This window comes from Spermophilus citellus, assembly GCF_964194105.1.
Source record: "Spermophilus citellus genome assembly, chromosome: 19".
NCBI lineage: Eukaryota > Metazoa > Chordata > Mammalia > Rodentia > Sciuridae > Spermophilus > Spermophilus citellus.
The window spans coordinates 14,643,874-14,666,327 of record NC_138201.1 but is presented as its reverse complement, the minus strand read 5'-3'; the positions used below and the strand labels follow the sequence as shown (position 1 = coordinate 14,666,327).

General features: G+C 44.2%; 1 protein-coding gene across 4 annotated transcripts in view; it reads left to right on the top strand.

Annotated features, from left to right (window-relative positions):
- The window catches only part of SRGAP3 (SLIT-ROBO Rho GTPase activating protein 3), a 252,101-nt gene that overhangs the window by 208,517 nt on the left and 21,130 nt on the right, over window positions 1-22,454 (top strand). For 2 of the 4 annotated variants that reach the window (XM_081276009.1, XM_081276011.1), the window contains exons 13-18: window positions 4,347-4,407; window positions 5,913-5,990; window positions 14,382-14,516; window positions 17,616-17,721; window positions 17,917-18,144; window positions 22,005-22,084. In XM_081276009.1, coding sequence (XP_081132135.1) covers window positions 4,347-4,407; window positions 5,913-5,990; window positions 14,382-14,516; window positions 17,616-17,721; window positions 17,917-18,144; window positions 22,005-22,084 — 688 coding nt within the window. Of the gene's footprint in view, window positions 1-3,351; window positions 3,383-4,346; window positions 4,408-5,912; window positions 5,991-14,381; window positions 14,517-17,615; window positions 17,722-17,916; window positions 18,145-22,004; window positions 22,085-22,454 lie in introns of those variants that run through there. The other 2 variants (XM_081276010.1, XR_014019852.1) reach the window with 2 other exon arrangements.

Below are 22,454 nucleotides of genomic sequence, written 5' to 3'. Positions count from 1 at the left end.
ACACCCACATCTCTCAAGAGGAGACTGATTGAAAGCAACACCAACAAAATCCCTATGGGTAATAGTGTGTTTTTATACCAGTGCATTATTTTATTTCATTTAGTTGAGTAGATATCAGCAAAGGAATCATATACAATTTGAGTGAGAGAAATTCTTCCCACCTAGTTTTGTCTTTTTAGATGGTTTAGAACAGGGGAGAAGAGTCGAGGTGGTCCTTTTAGAATCACAAGTTAACCCATGACACCTCAAACTAAATATTAAAGCATTTTGACTAGATAAATTTCTCTATCCATTTTTCTTTTTCCTTTGATGTAAAGGGTATAAGAACAAGCCATCCATGGGGCTGGGGTTGTGGCTCAGCAGTTGAGCGCTTGCCTCGCATGTGTGGGGCCCTAGGTTCGATCCTTAGCACCACATAAAAATAAACAAACGAAATAGGGATATTGTGTCCAACTACAACTAAAAAATGATAAAATATTAAAAAAAGAACAAGCCATCCCAGATAGAACCATCCTAGGCAATTTAAGATGGTGATGGGATTGCAAAGAGCAGCAGGCAGGGGGACATGCATTTTTATTACTTAGGGGAACAGAGGCAAAATCCTTTCTGGTTATTTGAGAGCCTGTCCCCAGCCAATCAAGACACTTTCTTCAGAAAAGAAGACTGGTATCAATCAGGACACAAGTGAAGGTATTTGGGCATTGCTGATGACTTTGGAGTTATGGAGGCAGCCCCTGCACCAGCTTTCTTTCCTCTGTATGCGTATGGGTTACATTACAGGCTTTCAGGACAGAGAAGAACTAGGTACAGGGCTGGCCTGTGGAGTTGGATAGAAGGAGCCCCTGAAAGGAGGAACAAAAGGAAGAAAGGCTCAGAACAGGGACAACTTCCCTAATTTGCTGTAGTCTTTGGAAGGAATTCACTCTTATTTGACAGTATTTGAAAATTAGGTATTCCATTGAGTTAAATGTTCTCTTAATAGATCCTACATGTATTGTGTGACTGTAAAGTCATCCAACTTCCTTCCCCTGACCACATGAGCATGTGCCCATTGAGCTAGTTGCCTTGGGAAGCCATCTTCTTCTTCTAATTATATCACCATCACCTTTGCTGCCACAACTTTTTAGCCAGTCTTCTTTAGAGCCCTCTTGCCTGGCCTCTGTCACTGGTGCTATAACTTTGTGTTAAAATGGACTCTTTGGAATAAAAAGCTGCATTTGAAGCTTAGCTTTGTGACACCACTGGAGATCTGAAGTGGCAAAGGGAATACGGTACAGTGGTACCTGTCAACTAACTCTGAAAAAAGCCCCCAGCGCATATGAATAGTTGTGGCATCGTTGGAGTAAGTGCACTGCCTCATAAGGGGCCAAGGGAGAAGAATACTAATATGATTGGGGGAAAAAAAGGTATATTTGTTAAATGTTATTGCATTTCTTTATAGTCACATGGTACCTGTAGCACCTATAATCATTGCAGTTCAGGAAACTTATTCTGTGTGCCTACTATGAGCTCAGTAGGCAGAGTTTCAAACAGCATCGATTTACTCTGAAGGATTATTAACTTTCAGAAAGTGAGAGAGCAGTCTAATTTATTCAGTTCTTCAACTAATGAGAATGGAATTTAATTTTTGATTCTAGTTCATGTGCTATCTTTTGGGCCATTAAATTTAAGAGTCCCCAGCTTTTGCTAGGTGCAGTGATGCTCACCTGTAATCTCGAGGCTGAGGTAGGAGGATCACAAGATCAAGGCCAGCCTCAACAACTGAGAGAAGCCCTAAGCTACTTAGTGAGACCCTGTCTCAAAATAAAAGGATTGGGGATATAGCTCAATAGTAAAGTGCCCCTGGGTTCAATCGCTAGTATCATCCAATCAATCAATCAATCAATTAATCAATCAATCTGTCCCAGCTTTGAAAAACCACACCTGTGGAAAGTATCTCAGTGAAATAAAATCAGTGGGACTCCATGACTCTGATGTTTCAGCAGGCAAGGGAGCATTGTCAAGTTATTAATAAATAAATGCCGCTGGATTTAGATTTAGAAATTTCTAGGACTCTACTTAAATATACTTAAATCCTAGATTTTTGTTGTTGTTGTCGTTCTCAGAAGGAGACCCCATTTTTATTCTAAGAGTGTATTTTGAGGCCCAGGAGGTACACCTCTGGGGCAGGGGACAGGCTCCATCTTGCTTCTGTGAGATGACAATGATAATGACCTACCTTATGTGACGAGGATTGAGTGAGCTTCTAGGCAGGCCATGTTTCTAGAACACTGGCCAGCACAACATAAGCGCAATGTAAGCCCTGTCTATTATCATTAACTTTAGGTTAGTGCTTCTAGAGCCCCCTTGGGCCAGGCTGTTTGCTCTGTAGGTTCCGTGATTGAGATAGCTTTAGCCAGATGTCAGTTAGCAGATGATTCCACTTTCTGAGATGCTGGGCTCTAGACAGGTGGCACCAGCTGGTAGTCACACCTCCTCCAAATTCTCATCTCAGCCTCCTTAACAGGCCTGACTGAGACACAACACCCATCTCAGAGTCTGACCCACTGCCCATGTGGCAAGAAATAGCCAACAGGTTCTCTGAACACTGGGAGTTTTTAGTGAAAGCAAAGGCTCGGGTTCCACCCCTAAAATCAGAAAGGTGACCCACCTTCTCTCCGTCCTCCCAGCCTTCATCTTTGGTTTCAGCAGGGTTCCGGGTGTGAGAGGGAGAACTAGGGATAGGAAGCAGAGCAAAGCCAAGTAGATACCCAGAAAAGCAAGCCAAGTATTGGGAGAATGTGGGGAAATGTTTGGAGTTTGGGTTCTGGTGGAATCCCTCTGGCTAGGCTCCCAATAAATATCATCATGTAAAGTTGAACTTTTTACCAAGAATGAGGATTTCTGGGCTGAATTCCAGGGACAGTGTTAGAGTAGACATAAGGTGTGTTTCTTTGCTTTGGCAGCTGGGTTTATCCTTTGGGGACTTCGGTGGGCTCTTCCCTTTTGTGAATCAGTTGTCCCTTTCGTTGAAGTGAAGTAGATTTGGAGATGGGACTGGGCTCAAGATATACTTCCTGTACTTTGATAAGGACAAAAAGAGGCCCCTTCTTTACCGGTGTCTGGCAAAGGAGCTGAGTCTATCTATTGGGAGGCTGCCTGAGGGCAGCTCCTGGAAGACCAGTGAGAGACAGAGGTCAGGGTGGCCCTCCCCACGGCAGGCCCATTGGCAGGCCCCCAGGACCTTTGCTGGCTGCCATTGCATTTCGGCGTTCACGGACTCTGAACTATCTGCTTACTATAACTGATCTTATTCCTGCATAATCTTTTCTTTTTCTCCTGCTCTGCTGCCTGTTTATTTTTTGTTATCAGAGGAAGAAGAAATGCTCGAACCAGGAACCAGGTATTTACTAGAAAGGCCCATTAGCCCCTTGCAGTTGGATGGAATCTGTCTTTAGATAGGACTTGCAGAGCAGAGCCCACTTTGGCTGTTGCCGATGGGTCACATCCTTCCCTTTCCCAACTGCACTCCAGCAAGGGTAGAACTGACAGGTCGGGTGTGGAAGAGCCAGGAGCATTGAAGTCCACGCCACCTTTGCAAGAGCATATTGCATATGCTTCCTTGTCCCCTCACCTTCTGAGGAGGGTAGTGACTTAATTTGATCCCTTTTCAAAGAAAGTTCAAAAAAAAATTCTGTGCTCTTTAAATGACCTGAAATAATAGGGAGGTCAACCAGTCTTGGAATCCAAAGGAAATTGCCCCTTGCCTAGCCATGGAGAGTCTGGATAAGTCTACAGTCTCAGTGTGTGTATCTGAATGTTTAGCTTGTAATGACTGGAACTAGCCTTCCCTTCTTAGAGCTCAGAAGAAACCCATGGGGGCCAGCCCGGCTTCCCACAGGGCATGTTCTTAATTCTGCCATCAGGCCCCTCAGTAATGGGAAGAGGCCTTGATCTTGCCTTTGGACACATGAGCACTGGGAGAAGAAGGTTGAGTTGGAGCAAAGTGGAGTGGGAGGCAGAGCATCCTTCAAGGTCAGACTCCAGCCCCCTCCACAGGGCGGGTTCCCTCTCCCCTTTCCTAGATGTGCCTGTCAAACCCCATGATCCCAGATTCCTTGCTGGCTGGGTAAGAAGACAGAGCATTTCTTTCAGATTATCATAGCTATGCTTTTTTCTGCACTAACTAAAGACTCTTTATTGTTAATTATCACAGAGACTTTAGGATTAGCACTTCCTTGCTTATTTTCCTACTAATCTGATGGTACTAATATTCTGGCTTGAGTTGTTAATTTGTGTTTGCAGTATCTTTTTCCAGTGGTGGTTGCCAAGCCCAATAAAACTCACATTTTTTTTTTCCCCTTAAGGATTCAGGACAAGCTATACCACTTGTAGTTGAGAGCTGCATCCGATACATCAATTTATATGGTAAGATCAATCTTGGGTCAGTACTTTCAGCTCTCTGCAGAACAGGTGCTGGACTGTTCTGGTAGGAATGAAATTCTAATTTGTCTTGGAAGACTTCCTGTCACTGTTCTGCTTCTGAGGAGGAACATGCTCCAGGGAACAGCTGCTGTTTGGAGTGCTGACGTTGGAGCTGTGTGTCTTGGTGGCTGGGGGATGGGACATAGTGGTGAGGGACCCAGGGCTTAGGATAACAGGGGTGCAATGAGGGAGTAGACAGCAGGATTATTTTAGTTCCTTTTTTTGCTCCCAACCAACCCCAGGGCCAGTAAATCAGTTAATCCTACTAGATTATAAATCCCATGGAGGAAACAGTGTCTGGGATTTGGTAACCAGTTGTCACGAGAAGGTAACTTCTGCTTATCCACTTACTCATCCCTCCAAAAATATGTTTACTGAGTGTATAACAGGCACTGTTTTGGACAGTGGGAGCACAAGGGTGAACAAGACAGATATAATGTCTGCCCTTGGGGGGTTATATTTCTAAATAAGAGGGTGAGGAAATTAACAGGCAGAAAGATAAACATGGTCATCCCTCTATATCCAAATTCCTGCAGATACCAAAATCCACAGATGCTCAGATCCATATGTAAAATGGTGTAGTATTTGCATACACCTCCTGCAGACTTTAAATCATCTCTAGATGCCTTATAATAACTCATACAATGTGAATGCCATGTAAATTGTTGCCATACTCTATTGTTTAGGAATAATGACAAGAAAAAAAAATCTGCGCATGTTTGATACAGGCATATTTTTTTTTCTCAAATGCTTCAATCTACATTTGGTTGAATCCCTTAATGGGGAAGCCGTGGATGCAGAGGGCTGACTGTAATGAAATCACAACTATGGATAATGCTACAAAATTCACTACAAGGGATAGAGAATGGTGGTGGTGGGGGTGCTGCTTTGGCTAAGGCAGTGACAGAAAACCTCTCTGAGGAGGTGATATTTGAAATCAGTTCCAAATAAACAGAAGGGACAGCAGCTGAGCAGCCTGGTGGAGAGGATGGAGAATGGGAAAGGCCTAATGTGGGAAGCAGGGTCAGCATGGCTGGGTGGAGTGGGCCAGGACATTGAGGTCAGATACTTGGCTCCTAGAAATTCGGTACTGTTTAAAAAAGAGGTGGTCAGCATTTATTGAGTATATTCTGTATACCCCCAAACTTTGACTACATCCTGTCTTTTAAGAGTAAATACTTCCTGAACTATAACATGAGTTGTTTTAAGTGGATAACGGAATCAAGGAATGATTATGAGTCTCCCCATTAATTCCATTGAGAATGAGGCAGGTCCTTTAATCCCTCCAGTGGCACAGGTTCTGCCAGGGGACTGTCATTGGGAATGACCCTCTTGTAAAAGGAGGAGGGAGAAAGAGACAAGCAAGGGAGCGAGTTATGGATATTCCCACAGACTCATGTTGGTCTCATGTCCTTTACTGTTTCTTTCTCTGTATGTTTCTATCTTAGGACTCCAGCAGCAGGGGATCTTCAGAGTGCCCGGATCTCAGGTCGAAGTGAATGACATCAAAAATTCTTTTGAGAGAGGTGGGTGCAGAGTGGCTCTCTGAAGTTTGTGGCTGAGGGAAGCCAGGGTGGGTATTGACATATGTTTTAGAACTGGCAGCCTGAAGGATTCCTGGGATTGCACTGGCTTGTGTGAGCTGTTCATGTACAGCTCTTCCAAATTTTGCATTCAGGGGCTTCTCCCTGGTAGCTAGAAATCAGCCCTGGCTGGAGTGTTTGCACCACATCACAGAAACTGGCAAATGCCAAGATCTGTTTGTTTCCCTCCAACAACTAACTCTTAAGTACTTATGTACTATTAAAGGTAGAGCATCCCTGTTCTGAAAATTCAAATTTCAAAATGCTCCAGAATTCAAAACTTTTTGAACACTAACATGACACACAAATGAAAATTTTCATACCTGAGTGCATGTGCTGGTTCACAGCCAATGTGCAGTTACACTCAAAATAAAAGTCTGTAATGTGGCTGGATGTGGTAACAGTGACTGCCTAGGACCCACAGACTATGTGTCTAAGGTATATATGAAACACAGATTTCATGTTTAGGCTTGGGTCCCATCCCCAAGATATGTCATTATAAACATGCAAATATTCCCAAATCTGGAAATCTGAAACACTTTTGGTGCCACGAATTTTGGATGAGGGTTGCTCATCCTGTACAACTGCTTGTGGCTGACTTTCTCTTTGAAAAAAGAGCCTTTTAACTCTGTAAAGGAAGCTTTGTTTTAGAAAAGTTGAAAGAACATAGATAACACTGAGTGACTTTTAGAATAGTCCAATTCTTCATTTTTATAGTGTTTTTGGCAAGCTGTGCATTGAGAGGAAGAGACCACTCTTCCTTCACCCCCCAACTTACTTGCCACTTTGATTAGCCAAGGATATAAATGCTTATTAGAGGTGTGCCATTACATGCCTATAATTTCAGTGATTCAGGAAGCTAAGGCAGGAGGATCACAGGGTCAAGGCCAACCTTAGCATCCTAGTGAGAACGGGTTTCAAAATAAAAAATAAAAGGAGCTGAGGATGTGGTTCAGTGGTAAAGCAATGTAGTGTTCAATCCCTAGTATCAAAAAACCAAAAACTAAAAACACACATACAAAAAAAGAAAGAAAAAAATAGAAAGAAGGAAAGAAAGGAAGGAAGGAGGGGGGATGGAGAGAGGGAGAGAAAAGGAAAGAAGGAAGGGAGGGAGCAAGGGAGGGAAGGAAGGAAGGAAGGAAGGAAGGAAGAAATGATGTGGACACCGAGACAGGATACCTGTGATTTTTTGGGGGGGGGTATTTTTTGGGGGTGGGTATGTCCTCAGAATCCCTGATGAGGCAGGTGATTAGAGAGATTGTCCACAGAAAGGAAGGACTTACTTATGCCTTTGGCTATGCTGTGCTTGTCTTGCTGTTTTGGTGGAACAGGAAGACAAGCAAGTTCAAATCTTCATTGCCAGGGAGGATGAGGAGTTCCCCAGAAGAATTAATACACAGGTATCCCAGACAGTGTCTCTGTCTCCAGTTTTCTAACATTTTAGAGAGACCCAAAGTCCATTTCCATAATCTGTCTCATCTCAATGCTGATTTACTGCCTTATTCTCTGAATGGTTCTGATACTGATTTTGGTCTGAGGACCCTGATCCCCAATCCATTTCCTAGCAACACATCACATCCCAATGGACAAAAGAGCACATTCTCACCCATTCTTTCATGTAAGCCTCTGACAGCCTTGGGAGGTGAATGGTTTACCTCTATTATTATGCTTGGAGCAGGCCTCTCCCTGAGGTCCCACCTACAGAATTCTCTCTGTTGCCTCACTTTCCCTGAAGGAGCTGCCTCTCAAGCAACCTCCCTGCATCCCAGTCCTCTCAACTGCATGCTAAGATTGTCCAGCTGGAGTGGAGGAAGCATCCTGCAGCTTCACACCCTGCCAACCCCACACACAGGACTTTTGCAGCCCTATGCACTCTGGCTTGGAACCAGGTGTCAAGAATGTGATTTGGCTTAAGTAGTGCCCAGTGGCCTCTGAGGGGCCAGGGGACCTTTAGCTCTGGAGTCCACACCAGGATCATGGGTGCATAGGACAGAGAGCCCAGAACCATCCTGTCCCAGGCTCTCTAGGGCATTTATTCAGGCACTCAACATGCACTGAGCCCTCCACTGCGTGAGGTAACAGACTAAAGCCAGGAAATGCAATACGAACCAACGGGTACTACTAGAGGGGGAGCCAGTTTAACAAACAGCACGATCGGTGCATTGCTGGGGTAAACACTAGGCAGCATAAGAGCCCCTTGCCTGATTTGGATGAACATAGGAGGAATAGCAAAGCCAAGGAAGGCTTCTCTTGGAGGAAAAGCCTAAGCTGAGGCCTAAGGAGAAGGAGCCAGGGGAAGCAAGGGCTTTTCAAGCCAAGGCAAAGGCCGTAAAGCAAGAAGCATCTATTGTTCATCATTGCCCTGCATCTCTCAATGTCACATGATGACCCAATCTAGAGTTCTGTCTCTTCATTTCCCCAAACTCCTTAGCACCCCTGCTCTCCTGGGTTCATGGTAAATAAACAAAACTATGGTCTGGAACTCTGACTGGTCCTATGCTCCTGGGCCCATCTCATTACCCAGAATTCCTTATTGCTCTGCCCCAGATCTCTTGTGTGAACTCCCTGCTCCTTGCCTCCAGCTGGCAGGCGCCTCACCCTTGCATTTTCCTGCTTCTCCATACCCTGTAGGTAACCTTGTTGAAACAGACAGCCGTAGCCTCTCTCCAGCCCCACAGGGCTGCTTTCTTCCCTTCTCCAATGTGATTGTCTAAGGTCAGCACCTCCTGTCACTTGCTTGGGTGCTTTTGTAGGGGTGATGTGTAATTGAAAAGAATTTTCTGCTCCTAACAAGCCTTGGATCCCCTCAGGCAGAGCCCTGCTGGGCAGAGATCACCTGACCACATCTCAGCTGCAAAAAATATTTTCTCTTTGCCTCACGTACACAATTGGCCCCTTTCCCTTTCCCCAGGATTCCAAAATGAATCTCATTCTCTTGCCAGCCTTGTTCTCTGTTCCACCTGAGGCCACAATGAGGCATAGCTTCTAAAAGAATAGTCCCTGGTATGTCTTTTTTAGAAAAATTTATTGTTGTCTTTTCTGGACTGCCCAGTGCCCCAATTTCTCACTTATTCTTTTCTGTTTCTTAATACTCGCCATTAAGTGCTCTGGGTCTGGCTTCTTACCTGGGCAATCCCAGGGATATTCTCCCATCTTCCCTCAGACTAGTGTTATTTCCTCTTCCTGGCTCACTCCAGGTGGCCTACGCCCTGAACCAAGAGCCTTCTGGGAAGAAGGGCCAGAACTAATGGTGTGTGTATACACAAATGTGTGTGTGTGCATGTGTATTTAAAGTCACTGTTAATCATGCTTAGCAGTGGGAGCTAACAGGTAATATGGAGAAAAAAAATCCATGTGATTTTTGAATCCTAAGACCACAGCCTGAAAATAGAGCACATTTTCACATTTCTCAGGCTGCTGCAGAGAGGGAGAGGGAACCGAGGAGGTGGGGTTTGTACTCCCTCCCCACAACTTCAGGCAGCTGGGACAGCTTTGTTCTGTATATTGGGATTTCACAGGAACTCTTTTTTTCTTGAGGGAAAAAATAAAATAAAATCTGGACTGGGGCTGTAGTTCAGTGGTAGAGTGCTTGCCTAGCATGTGTGAGGCCCTGGGTTCAATTCTTAGCACCACATAAAAATAAATAGAATAAAGGTATTATAAAAAAATTCTTAAAATTAAAAGGCAAAATTCTATTGTAAAGGAAGGAGAGTAGGAGAGTGGGTGGAGGCGTGTGTATACACAGGCAGAGTGCAGATGAGCAAAGAGAGAGATTTGAAAATCACACTTAAAAGAAAGAATGTCTCCCAGGCATGAAACCTGGGACTGCTGGTGTCTGCTCTGCCTACGTGAGTTTAGGCACATTGCTTCGCCTGTCTGGGCTTCTCTCTCCCTCAGGAGAGAAGGATGTTGAAACCAACCCTCCCTCAGGGCCTTGCGGTGCTGATGTGAGGATTCAGACATCACTTGCCTGAATGTGCTTCTTACTTGAAAAGGTCCTTGTGCATATAGGCAAATATTTTTTAATGTGTTCTTTTTCCCTTTCCCATGAGGAAGTCTTGTGGGGGACAAATTCTTATCTCCTCTGAGAGGTTAATCTATGGAACATCAGTATCTAAGCTGCCACACATGGTTGTTCAGGCTGGGCACTGCACAGGGATGCCAGCCAAGAGGGGAGGTCAGAGTGGAACTCTGGCTTCTGCCCTATAAACCACAAGCCCTGGTATAGGAAGGAAGGGAACCTTTCTCTAATTTGCACTGAAGTATATTGGAATCGGCAGAGACCCTGCTAATGACACACATTCACTTCTGACAGAGGCAGAATGAAGAGATTCAAGTATGAGCTGCCAATTCTTCCCTCCATTGCCAGACTTAAGGTATTATGGGCTGCTTAGGAGAAGGAGGGAGAAGCCCGTTTTGCAAACATCCCTCAACACTTTCATGAAGGCATTAGATTGCTCTTGGCTTTTTCTTTATCTCCCCCATGGAAATTCCCAGTGATGAACCAGTTCAACAGCCCTGGATTAAAATGAACAGTGCTTCTCCCTAGATGAACAATTGGCAAAAATTCTTTTTTTTTTAAAGAGAGAGTGAGAGAGGAGAGAGAGAGAGAGAGAGAGAGAGAGAGAGAGAGAGTAAGAGAGAATGAGAGAATTTTTAATATTTATTTTTTAGTTCTCAGCGGACACAACATCTTTGTTTGTATGTGGTGCTGAGGATCAAACCCGGGCCGCACGCATGCCAGGCGAGCGTGCTACCGCTTGAGCCACATCCCCAGCCCGGCAAAAATTCTTGAGATTGACAGGATGCCATCGGCAGGGCTATGGAAAATAGTACTCTCAAGGTGATGTTGCTGGTAACAGGATAAAGTGGTGTAGCCCCAGTGAAGAAGAATTTGGCTGAATATTTTAAACCATTTCTAAATAACTTATAATACCCAATGCAGTGTTCATGCCATATTATTAGTTGTTAGACTGTACTGTTTGCAGTTAAGCCTGCATATGTTTAGTATATAAGCAATTTTTTTCTTTGGAAAAATTCCATCCTCTGTTGGTTGAATCCATGAATGTGGATCATACAAATTTGGAGGGCCAACTGTACATGTGTTTGCTTATTTATGTTTCCAGAAATAAAGTAGAACAAACTAGAAACTAACAAAAATGGTTAAGTATGAGGTATAGATGCAGAAGGATAAAAGAAGCTCATGTCTCAGAGCAATTTTCAATCTGGTTTTAACTCTTGGACTCTGTTAATCCTTGGTGTTTTCAAAACTGTAATTTTTTTTTGGGGGGGGGGTACTGGGGATTGAACTCAGGGGCACTTGCTCACTGAGCAGCATCTCCAGCCCTATTTTGTATTTTATTTAGAGACAGGGTCTCACTGAGTTGCTTAGTGCCTTACTTTTGTTGAAACCTGCTTTGAACTGACAATCCTCTTGTCTCAGCCTCCCAACCACTGGGATTACAGGCATGCGTCACCATGCCTAGCTTTAAAACTGTAAATTTTTAAAAAAGGATTTCTAAAAAAAATCAGCCCCTATAACTGAATACAAATAGAAATAATTTGACTATATCAAATTGGTAATCACAGAAAGTAACTTTCAAACATGATCTGTGAACATACATTTTTAGCTTACACTTTAACATACATTTTAACTCTATTGAATTACCTACCATATGTTCACTATTTTTTAAAGTCCACATTTCAGTGATTTCTAGTATATTTACTGATTGTGCAGTCACCATTGTAATCCAGAATTCTTTCACCATCTTAAACAGGAACCTCGTACTCACATATGGTCACTCCTATATCCCACACCCTGCCCCAGGCCTTGGCAACCACTAAGCTATTTTTTGTCTTCTGACTCTGCATCTTCAGTGGAATACATTCCAAGAACAACAACCAAAAAAAGGGGGGGAAGAGAGAAAAGAAAAAAACTAAAACAAAATAAAAATAAAAGCAGAGTCCTAGAAATAAATCTTAAATTGTACACAGTAGGTTTATTGTTAATAGTAATATTGCTATTAAAACTCTGATAGTATTTTATGCATATTGTAGGATAAAACAGAAAAATATATTATCAATATTATTCAAAACCAAGATTTTCACTACAAAATTAGATATACAGATGCTCCACAATTTACAATGGGAGTATATCCTGATAAACACATCGTAAATTGAAAATACCATAGTATTTGGAAAAGCATTGAATGAATCTAACCTACTGAACACATGGCTCAGCCCAGCCTAATTTAAATGTGCTCACAACACTGAAGTTAGCCTAGAATTGGGCAAAGTCATCTTACACAAAAGCCTATTTCATAAAGTGTTAAATATCCAATGTCATTTATCAAAGACTAAAGGTGAAACCACTTTGGTCTGGATATACTTACACCATCAAAAAGTCAAAAAATTGACCCTTGGGCTGGGGATGTGGCTCAAGTGGTAGCGTGCTCACCTGGCATGCGCGGGGCGCTGGGTTCAATCCTCAACACCACATAAAAATAAAAAAATAAAGATATTGTGTCCACCTAAAAAAAAAATAAAAAATAAATATTAAAAAAATTGTCCCCTCAACCAATTGTAAGCTGGCAACTGTCTATATGAATACAAAATAAATGAAGGTAAAGAAAACCTTGTGTCTTAAATATGGTTATGATACATCAGTATGAACTCATGAAAAAAAAATGTGCATTTAAGTTTTATTCACTGGAAAGGCCAGGAAGCTCTTTATAGTGCTCCTATAGCTAATAGCTAGATTTTGCTTTTAGTTACTCTCTACAAATAACAGAGGGCTCCTTGGAAAAAACCTTTAATTCCAGATATGGGTCAAGGAAAGTAAAAGGGCATTTTTTTTTTTTTTGTCCAGAAAGCAAAGAAATGCTCAGTGAGGATCACAATAAAAGGACATAAGAAAGGATTCCCCAGCCAAATGTAGGACAATTTAGGCAATCCCAAAGAACAATAATGGTAATAAATTGTAACACATTGAATTTAAAATAACATAAAATGTCTCTAAAGATGCTGACAAATAAGGGGGAGGGGGAACACAGGGAAAGCTCTTTCCAAAAGAATCCCAGCTAATAGCTTCAGGAGAAATGACGATATGAAAAAATCACCACTTTGCAACCCCTAGTGTAACAGTTTGGGCACAAATCATCATTGGGTGTCCAAACCACTGATACAATGTGTTGGGCACAGTGAAGAGCAGACAGTCTCAGGGTGTCAGGATACTTAGAGTATCATTTCATAAATCACTTATTATAAAGGGGAAATTAGCTTCACAATGTAGAAATCTGGAGGCCACCACCATAACCCAGCCATCACAGAGCCTCACCAGGAGCGGGACAGCTTAACTTACGCATCACCTGATGGGATGTAGGGAAGTATCCACCATGTCGTTCCTGCAATGCTTGTTTTGTTTTGTTCTGTTTTTTACATATGTGGTATTCTTGCCGAAGATACTTAACTTGAACCTGATCATGAGGAAGCAATCAGACAAATTCAGAGTATAATTCTATTCTGCAAGACAGCTGGCCTGCACTTTTTTAAAAAATATTTTTTTTAGTTGTAGATAGACACAATATCTTTATTTTTATTTATTCATTTTTATGTGGTGCTGAGGATCGAATCCAGGGCCTCACTCATGTGAGGCAAGAGCTCTACTACTGAGCTCCAACCCCAGCCCCTGGCCTGCATTCTTCATAAAAGAGTCAGCACTTAAAAAGACCAACTAACAAATGAAAATATTAAGAATCTGTTTTCCATTTCAAGGGCCAAGGGAGCATAGCCACCAAAGGAATTGGGTGAACATCTATTAGATCTTAGGTTTTTGAAAAATATCTGAAAAAGATGTGATGGGACAATTGGGGAAGTTTGAATGTGGGCCAGATGTGAGATGTTATTTTGGAATGATGGTTTATTTTCTTAGGAGTAATAACCTTATTGTTGTTATATACAAATATCCTGATTCTCGGGTAAAGTGTGTTGAAGTACTTGTCAGTGACCTGTCATGATGTCTATGGAGTACTCTCCAACAGTTGAGCAGCAATAAACATAAATAGGAAAAGAGAGAAAGCAAATATAGCAGGAGGAGAATAAGTGAAGGGCAATGGGTGTTCCTTATTTTATTTTTCTGACTTTTCTATAGATTTCAATATTTTCAAATGGGAAGTTGCAGGGAAAACTTTGAACTTGAGGGTGGTGTCATTTTTTGGGGAGGTGTGTCCCTTCTGCCTTCCTTCTGGTTCAGGCTGGTCCAGATCACCTCTTTTGCCATCTGCATGTTCTGTGCCTCCTTACCAACCTGAAACATCATCTCCTTTTTCCACCCAGGTGAAGACCCCCTTGTGGATGATCAAAATGAGCGAGATATCAATTCAGTCGCTGGTGTTTTAAAACTGTATTTCCGAGGACTGGAAAATCCACTCTTTCCTAAGGAAAGGTTTCAAGATTTGATATCTACTATTAGTAAGTATTTCCCAGGTTGAAAGATCACTTCCGGGACAAATCTTAATTGCTGTTGTACTCTGGGCTCATCACTATGGTAGGCATAGAAGAGGAATATTGTGAAAGAAGAAGTGTGGCCGTGGTCCTCAGAGAACCTGGCAGGTGGAGACAACAGAGTGTTTATAACGAGAAGGAGTACAGAAGGAACTCAGAGAAGAAGCCCAAGGGGGCTTGGATTCACAGGTCAGACCTCAGAGAGCAGTGTTAGCAAGTCTTCCTGGAGGAGTGGACACAGGGAACCCTGGGAAGAGTTGGGGACACAACCATTGTGATCAGCAGGAAGGTGTCCAGCCTGTGTGTGATGTGATAGACTGGAAAAGGAAGACGGAACAAAAAAGGGAAGACCTTGAATGCTTGCAAGGGTTCCAGGGCTTTTTGCCTTGGGTAATGGGGAGCCAAGGAAGGTTGGTGGTCAGGTCAGCAATATGATGAACAAGGAAAATGGTGAAACTAAGGTGACTGGGGGTCCCTCTTACGTTGTTAATTGTGAGCATCTTTCTCAACTGCTGTGTTTTTGTGGATAGTCAGGAGGAACCAGTCTAGGGAACTGATGTCCAGGCATCTTGGCTATAAGACACCAAAATCCAAGGCAACCTTCTGGGAATATTTTCAAATAAATTTCAAATTTTAATATTTCAGAATAAACTTTTAAAAAAATTTATTGGGTTTACAGAAAAGTTAGCCCACACCCAGTTTTACTGGGGGTGTGTCTGATGCTATTCTGTGAGAGATTTGCAGGAGAGGGTCCAGGAGGTGGCAAGAGAGGAGGTATGAGCCCTCTTATTTGCTTTGTGTAAAAGACCCTTCCTTTGCTTTTGGCCCTCCTCACTACTTCATGCTCTCAACCACATCTTAGAAAGCCCAGGCCACAAAGGCCCAGCCCTCTATGAGCCCCATGCCATATACTCATCCAGTGTTTCCAGAACCCCCCCCATTCCAGTTCCTGAGCAGACAAGAACATTGACTTCCAGCTCATGCCATGACATTGCCTGACCTGAATCACTCCACGAGAGTCCCTTTCAGTTCCTTCCTAAGTCCTGTGACCACATCAAGGGAAAAAAACCTCACATTGACTTCCAGCTTCTATTCTAAACAGGGAGAGCCAGGTTTCTGTTTCAGAAACTTTGTAGACAACAATGTCTACTTATAATTTAGTAATATTAGTCCCCCCTTCTGTGGTTTTTGAGTTACCTATAGTCAACTGCAGTCAGAATATATTAAATGGAAAATTCCAGAAATAGTTCATAATTTAAAAATAATTTTTTGGAGTAATTTGTTATTATTATTCTATTTTTATTAAATTATCATTAATTTCTTCCTGATTTAAATAAATGTGTTTAAGAAAAAACATTGTTGCTAGGCACAGTGGCACATGCCTATAATCCCAGCAACTCAGAAGGTTAAGGCAGGAGGGTCTCAAGTTCAAGGACAGCATTCAAAACTTAGTGAGACCCTGTCTCAAAATAAAAAAATAAAAAAGACCAGGGCTGTAGCTCAGTGATAGAGCACCCCTGGATTCAATCACCAGTACCAAATGCATGTGCGTGCGCGTGCGCACACACACACACATACACACACACACACACACACACACACACATACAACCAATATTAATAAATAATAATAGAGGTGGTACTTGGGCAGGAATGACTGAAGTTAAGGACAGAGGCATCTGAAGTGAGCAGCATTGGAATTGATTTGTGTATAGGAGATTCTGATTCAGAATTTGGGCAGCTTGGGCAAGGGTTCCTGGAGCAGGCTTGGAAGGTAAGCTATAGGGATCACCATGTATATGAAGGCTCAACGGTGGCAACTTCTGTTTTGAGAGGGTGATGTGATGGATAAAACCACCTGGCACAGGATTACTCAGGAGGCCACTGTTGGAATTTATGGCAGAGAAATGTCTTGTGCGACTCACAATTCAGAACACTTGGAACCCAGGCCTTTAGATATCAAGTGCCAGTGCTACTGTTCAGTTGCTGTGGCAGCCCCACAGGAGGCCCTATAGATATGTAAGCACCCCCCATTTAAGAAGCATAGTTCTCCGTCATCTCCAGGCACTTTGGGAAGAGCTGGCAGCTGGAGATGATAGCTGTGGCCCTGGCGCGAGGGCCTTGGATGCAGAGGAGAAACGAGAAAAGCTGTGGGTTAGAAGGAATTCCCTGATGGAATAAGGAGGCTGGACAGGGGCTGCATGAGAAAAATGTTACCTGAAAAAGAAACTGACATCATGCTGCACATCAGCCACATAAACTTAGGAGCTCTGAGAGCTCACTTTTCTTAGCACCAGCTTTCCATGTCCACAAGGCACTTGTGTCCTCTTACCAAGTCCAACTGGCTGCTCCAGCCCCTGGCCTGACTAATAAAAGTACCAGTGGCGGTCTCTCCAGACGGCACTGGAGAGATGAGATTACAAGCATCTTCCAAGTTCCTGGCCAATAGGTAGCTTGAGAGATGGTTATTTTCCCCACCTTTTTTTTTTTTTTACCTGAGCAACTACTATGTGCCAGTCCTGTGCTGCAGTTGGTGAATGTGAGGAGTTTAATAAACACGATCACTGTATGTGTTCATCAGGAGTTGCAGGTGACAGAAACTCAAACTGACCTAAGCCATAAAAGAGAATGTATTCATTGATGTACCCGGAAAGTTCAGACCCAGCTGAACTCAGAACTTCAGCTGGTATCAGCAGAAAGCAGTCCCTCCTCTGTCTCTGTGCCAGCCACATTCTCAGGCAGGATCTTGCTTCCCAGCAGCCCCTACCTGCTCCAGATTTCCCTCTTCCCTGGACCAAGGACACTTTTCTATAGGTTTCTCCAGCCCAAAGTCCTGAAGACCAACTCTGATTGGTTCTGGGTGGGACACAACACACACCTCTCCCTGAGACCTGGGGATGGGACACACTGATGGGCCAGGCTGGGCTTACATGTGGATCCACCAACTGTGAGCAGAGCCACTGCCCCGACCCACTGACCCACTGACCCACTGGGGCTGATGACAGAGGGGAGACGTGAAAATGTGTTCAGGGTGAAGAGCACCCTGAAAAGCCCCTTTATGTTACAGAACTGGAGAACCCAGCCGAGAGGGTACACCAGATCCAACAGATCCTCATTACCCTCCCCCGCGTGGTCATCGTGGTCATGAGATACCTCTTCGCTTTCCTCAACCAGTGAGTGCCTGCCCAAGGGGCCCTTCTTTGGCTGGCCTCCATTGGGAGGGGGCGGCCTGAGGCGTTTGCAGGTACTTTTGTTTTTAAAGCAGAACATGGAGCCTCCTGGGTTTAAGTAGAGCCTACCCCCAAAGAAAGAAGCCCAGAGGGAGGATTTGCCTATCCCAGATGACTCCTGCCACCTCCTCTCTCCAGCCTCTCTCAGTACAGTGACGAGAACATGATGGACCCCTACAACTTGGCCATCTGCTTCGGGCCCACCCTCATGCACATCCCTGATGGGCAGGACCCTGTGTCCTGCCAGGCCCATGTCAACGAAGTCATCAAAACCATCATCGTCCATCATGAAGCCATCTTCCCCAGTCCCCGGGAGCTAGAGGGACCCGTGTATGAAAAATGCATGGCTGGAGGGGAAGAATATTGGTAAGATGCTGTTCCTCCTAACAGTAATATTGTCATCCTTGTCGTTGAACAGTAAGAAACCCTTCCGTTTTCTTACTGTGTTGAGCTTATACTTCCATATACATTTTCTCATTTGAGCTTTGAACCCCTCTTATATGAGACTAGGTTCACCAGTCAAGATTCTGGTGGTTACAAGGGACAGAACTGAAACCAGCGTAAGCCAAACGTGAATTTATGGGATTGCTTAACTAAGAAGTCTGGGAATGTATCTTCAGGAGTGGCTGGATCTGGGGACTGAACTCTGGTCATGAGGACTTTGTCCTGCAATCTCCATCCCTTGGCTCTAGTTTCTTCTGTATTGATTTTATTCTCAGACCGTCTCTCCCTTGATGGTACCAAGAAGGAAGCCAGAAACTCCAGCTTTAAATCCATTCTCTGAACACCCTCAATAGAAAAAGAACTTCTTTCCCTGTGTTCCCACATAAGCTCAAGAATTGTTTCTGTGCTGACATTTGGTCTGGTGATGTGTGATTATGGTTACATTGGCAAGGAGAGGTGCTGCTGTCTCTGGCAGGGGAGGCAAGGCCCCTCTCAGGAAGCAGGGACATGAGTAAGCCCTGCCTGACCACATGTACCCTTCATGGCCCCCTCCCACCAGATGTCTCTTGAAGGTCATAAGCTTGATTCTTAGAGTGTTCTGCTCCAGATCAGCATCCTCTAGTCGGACCACCTTTGTGTCCCTGGGATGACACCCAGTCTTAGGAAAAATATTTTAGGCCATTTTCAGAATCAGGGATGACTGTGTTCCAGGCTAAGACCTTAAAATGTCAAGACAGGAAAACAGTTTAAAAATGCAATGAAAGGGAGACAATAGATAATGATAATGTCCAGTGTATTTCAGAAAGCTAGAGAAGAGGAATGTTTTCACTATAAAAAATGATAAAGGGCCTGAGGATGTAGCTAGTGGTAGAGCATGTGCTTAACATAGGTGCAGCCCCGAGTTCCATTCCTGGCACCACACACACACACACTCACACACATGCACACTCGCACATACACACTTTCACATTCACACAGTCATGCTTACATACCCACACTCACACACTCACACACACTAACACACACACTCTCTGACACTCACACAATCATGCTTACACACCCACACTCATACACTCACACACACTAACACACACACTCTCTCACACACAATCATGCTTACACACCCACACTCACACACTCACATACACACTAACACACATACACACTCTCTCACACTCACACAATCATGCTCACACACCCACTAACACACATACACACTCTCTCACACTCACACAATCATGCTCACACACCCACACTCACACACACACTAACACACACCCACATTTGCACACACACTCATACACACACACATATACACTCACACACACAGGTACATGTTTAAGGGGCTGGATTTACCCTGTTTTAAACATTCCACAAGGCATACATGTATGGAAACATCACACGGTACCCCATAAATATGTACAATTGTTATGTTTTCATGCATCAATTGAAGTCTATAAATTTCAAAAGAGAGAGGCAATACTCCATGAAAAAAAAAAGTACGACAAAGCATAAAACCCAGCACACCCAGTGAGAGCAACCAGCCAAAGAGTGACCATTATTTCTGTGCTCTGGATCCAGAACAATATACAGCTGGGTATATTTAGGTCTTACCTGCACTGCTTCCATCCAGCTGCCTTTGGGGGAGTTTGTTTTTGATTGTCACAATGTCCCTGGACTTGTGGATTGCCTTAGTTCTCTGGACATATTTGGAGAACTTCTTCAAAGGGGGTGGAATCCCAGTGCCTTTGTCCCCCACCACCACATCTCCTTGCATAAAAGTGCTCACCAGCGGTGATGTGTGATCACAGCTTTCTGTCCTCCTTTGAGGCATCAGGGGGCAAGTCTGCTCTATACCAGAAGCAGCAAATGGCTACAAAGCATGCTGTCTGCACACAGAGAAGCCTTTCACACACAGTGTTGGCCAGCATCAATCCTCTCCTTGGTGTGATATGTTGGTAGGATGCACAGTTGTCCTGGGAAGGATCCACAGATCTTAGATGTTATCAGAGAACACATACAGTGGGCACACTTTTCTCAAACCTGTTTGCTTCACATGCAACTGGAACCTAATTAGTTTCACCATAATTTTGGAGTTTTCAAAGCCAACGAGAGATTTGGCTGAAGGTTTCAGCACAGTAGACATCATTCATTCATTCATTTCACAGATAGTCCCAGGCCAGGTCCTGGTCTGGGAGGCAGGAAGAGAGCCTGAACAAGGTTTACCCTGATGTAGGGAGCTCAGATGGAGGAGGAGGAAGCAGGCAGTCCCAGAAGGAGGCCCCTGGCTCCAGTCGAAGGCAGTTCTAAAAGGCTTCCTGGAGGTGGTGAAGACTGAGCTGAGACAGCAGGGTAAACTGAGCCAGCCCAGTGAGGAGTGGGCAAAGAAAGATCTAGGCCTACAGCATTCAATAAAATGAGAAGAATGTGTCAAGGGAATGGTGAGGGACAGCTCCACAGGATAGGTAGAGCCAGATTATCAAAACTCTTGAAGCCACTGTACGGAGTCTGGACCTTACTAGATGGCAATAGAGAATTTTTCATAATAAAGCCCACACCCTTTAAATGACATTGCAAATGTCACCTCCTCTAAGAACTCTCCCCTGACTATGTTAGTCCCCACTGTTTTTCTTGTCTCTGCTCATTTCTTTCCCACATGACATATTTCAACTTGTAACCGTCTTATTGACTGGCCTGTTTACTTGGACTTTTTTCTTGTCCCTCTCCATAGAAGGTAAGCAATGAGGTCAGGGACCCTATCCATCTTCCCTCTCTTTACATCCTTTCCATATGGTGTAGTGTCATCTATTAGAACTCAGTGGATCAGTAAAAACACTGGGTGTGTGAATGATCCCTGGCCTCAAAGAACTTAGAGTCTAGCAAAGGGTAGCACCTGTGACTCATACCAGTACCTGAATGACTGGATTGGACCAACCTCAGTCTCTCGGCCACCAGGCTCATCATGGTGACCAGCCTAAATCCATCTGGGCTTTTGCCCACAGAATCATAAGGCAGCCCTTGTTGGCTTCGCTCCACCTCACAGATGTGTCATCTCAGCTGTAAGAAGGGAGTCAGACTGGATGAAAGGACACATGGTACTTCTGAGGTCTTTTCTGTTCTGATTTGTGGTACTTCTGATGATAAATTCTGGGGTAACTGCCCTCTGGACCTTACAGAACACATAGGCATTGTCAATCCATTTTCTGCTGCTGGAACAGAATGCCTGAGGCTGGGTAATTCCTAGTAACAGAAATTTATATGGCACACAGTTCTAGAAACTAGGAAGTCCAAGAGCATGGCGTCAGCATCTGTCAAGGGCCTTCCTGCTATTTCATCCCATGGTGGAAGGCAGAAGGCAAAAGGCACAAGAGTGAGCAAGCGCGCAAGAGATGTTCAGGTCAGACTCAATTGTCAAACAGTTCTTGTGAGTTCTAATCCATTCCTGTGATAATAACATCAGTTCATTCATGAGAACAGAATTCATGACCCAATCACCTCGTCAGGCACCCCCTCCAACACTTTTGCACTGGGGATGAAGTTTCTAACACGTAAACTTTGGGGACACAGCCAAACCACTGACAGCCTTCGCCAAGAAGGTAACTCAGCTGGGATAGAGCTGACAGAGAGACTCAGGGAAGCTTCCAGCAAGGAGCTGGGAGTGGTTTTCTAGTTAAGAAGATCCATGGGTGATCAGTGGGAAAAGACAGGATGATGTAGGCCTGGGCCTGCTCTGGGTGAGGTCCACACTCCCGAACAAGTCCCCTTCCTGTGTTTTCTTGCAGTGACAGTCCACACAGTGAGCCAGGGACCATCGATGAAGTTGACCATGACAATGGCACGGAGCCTCACACTAGTGATGAAGGTGAGTGAGGGGAGGTCTGGGGCCAGGAAACTCACCTGGAAAGCTTTCCTGCTGCCTCATGCCACCCCACAGGGCTGGCCCACATAACCCTCCAGTTCCAGGTCAGCACTGCCATCCCTCAGAACAGATGGGCATCCAGGGAAACCTCAGAAAAAAACCTCCATTGTGCAGGGCAGCTTCCAGCACAGGCCAGACAGAGCAGATCCTGGGAGCATGCGCTGTGTTGGCCACACCCCACTCCTGGCTCACGTGATCCCTCTGTGTCCTGCCTGGCCCAGATGCAGATCCTAAATGGCAAGAGTATCCCAAGTAGGAAGCAACCACTGTCCCTCTGTTCCTCTGTCCCTCTCCCCTGCATACCTGTTCTGCA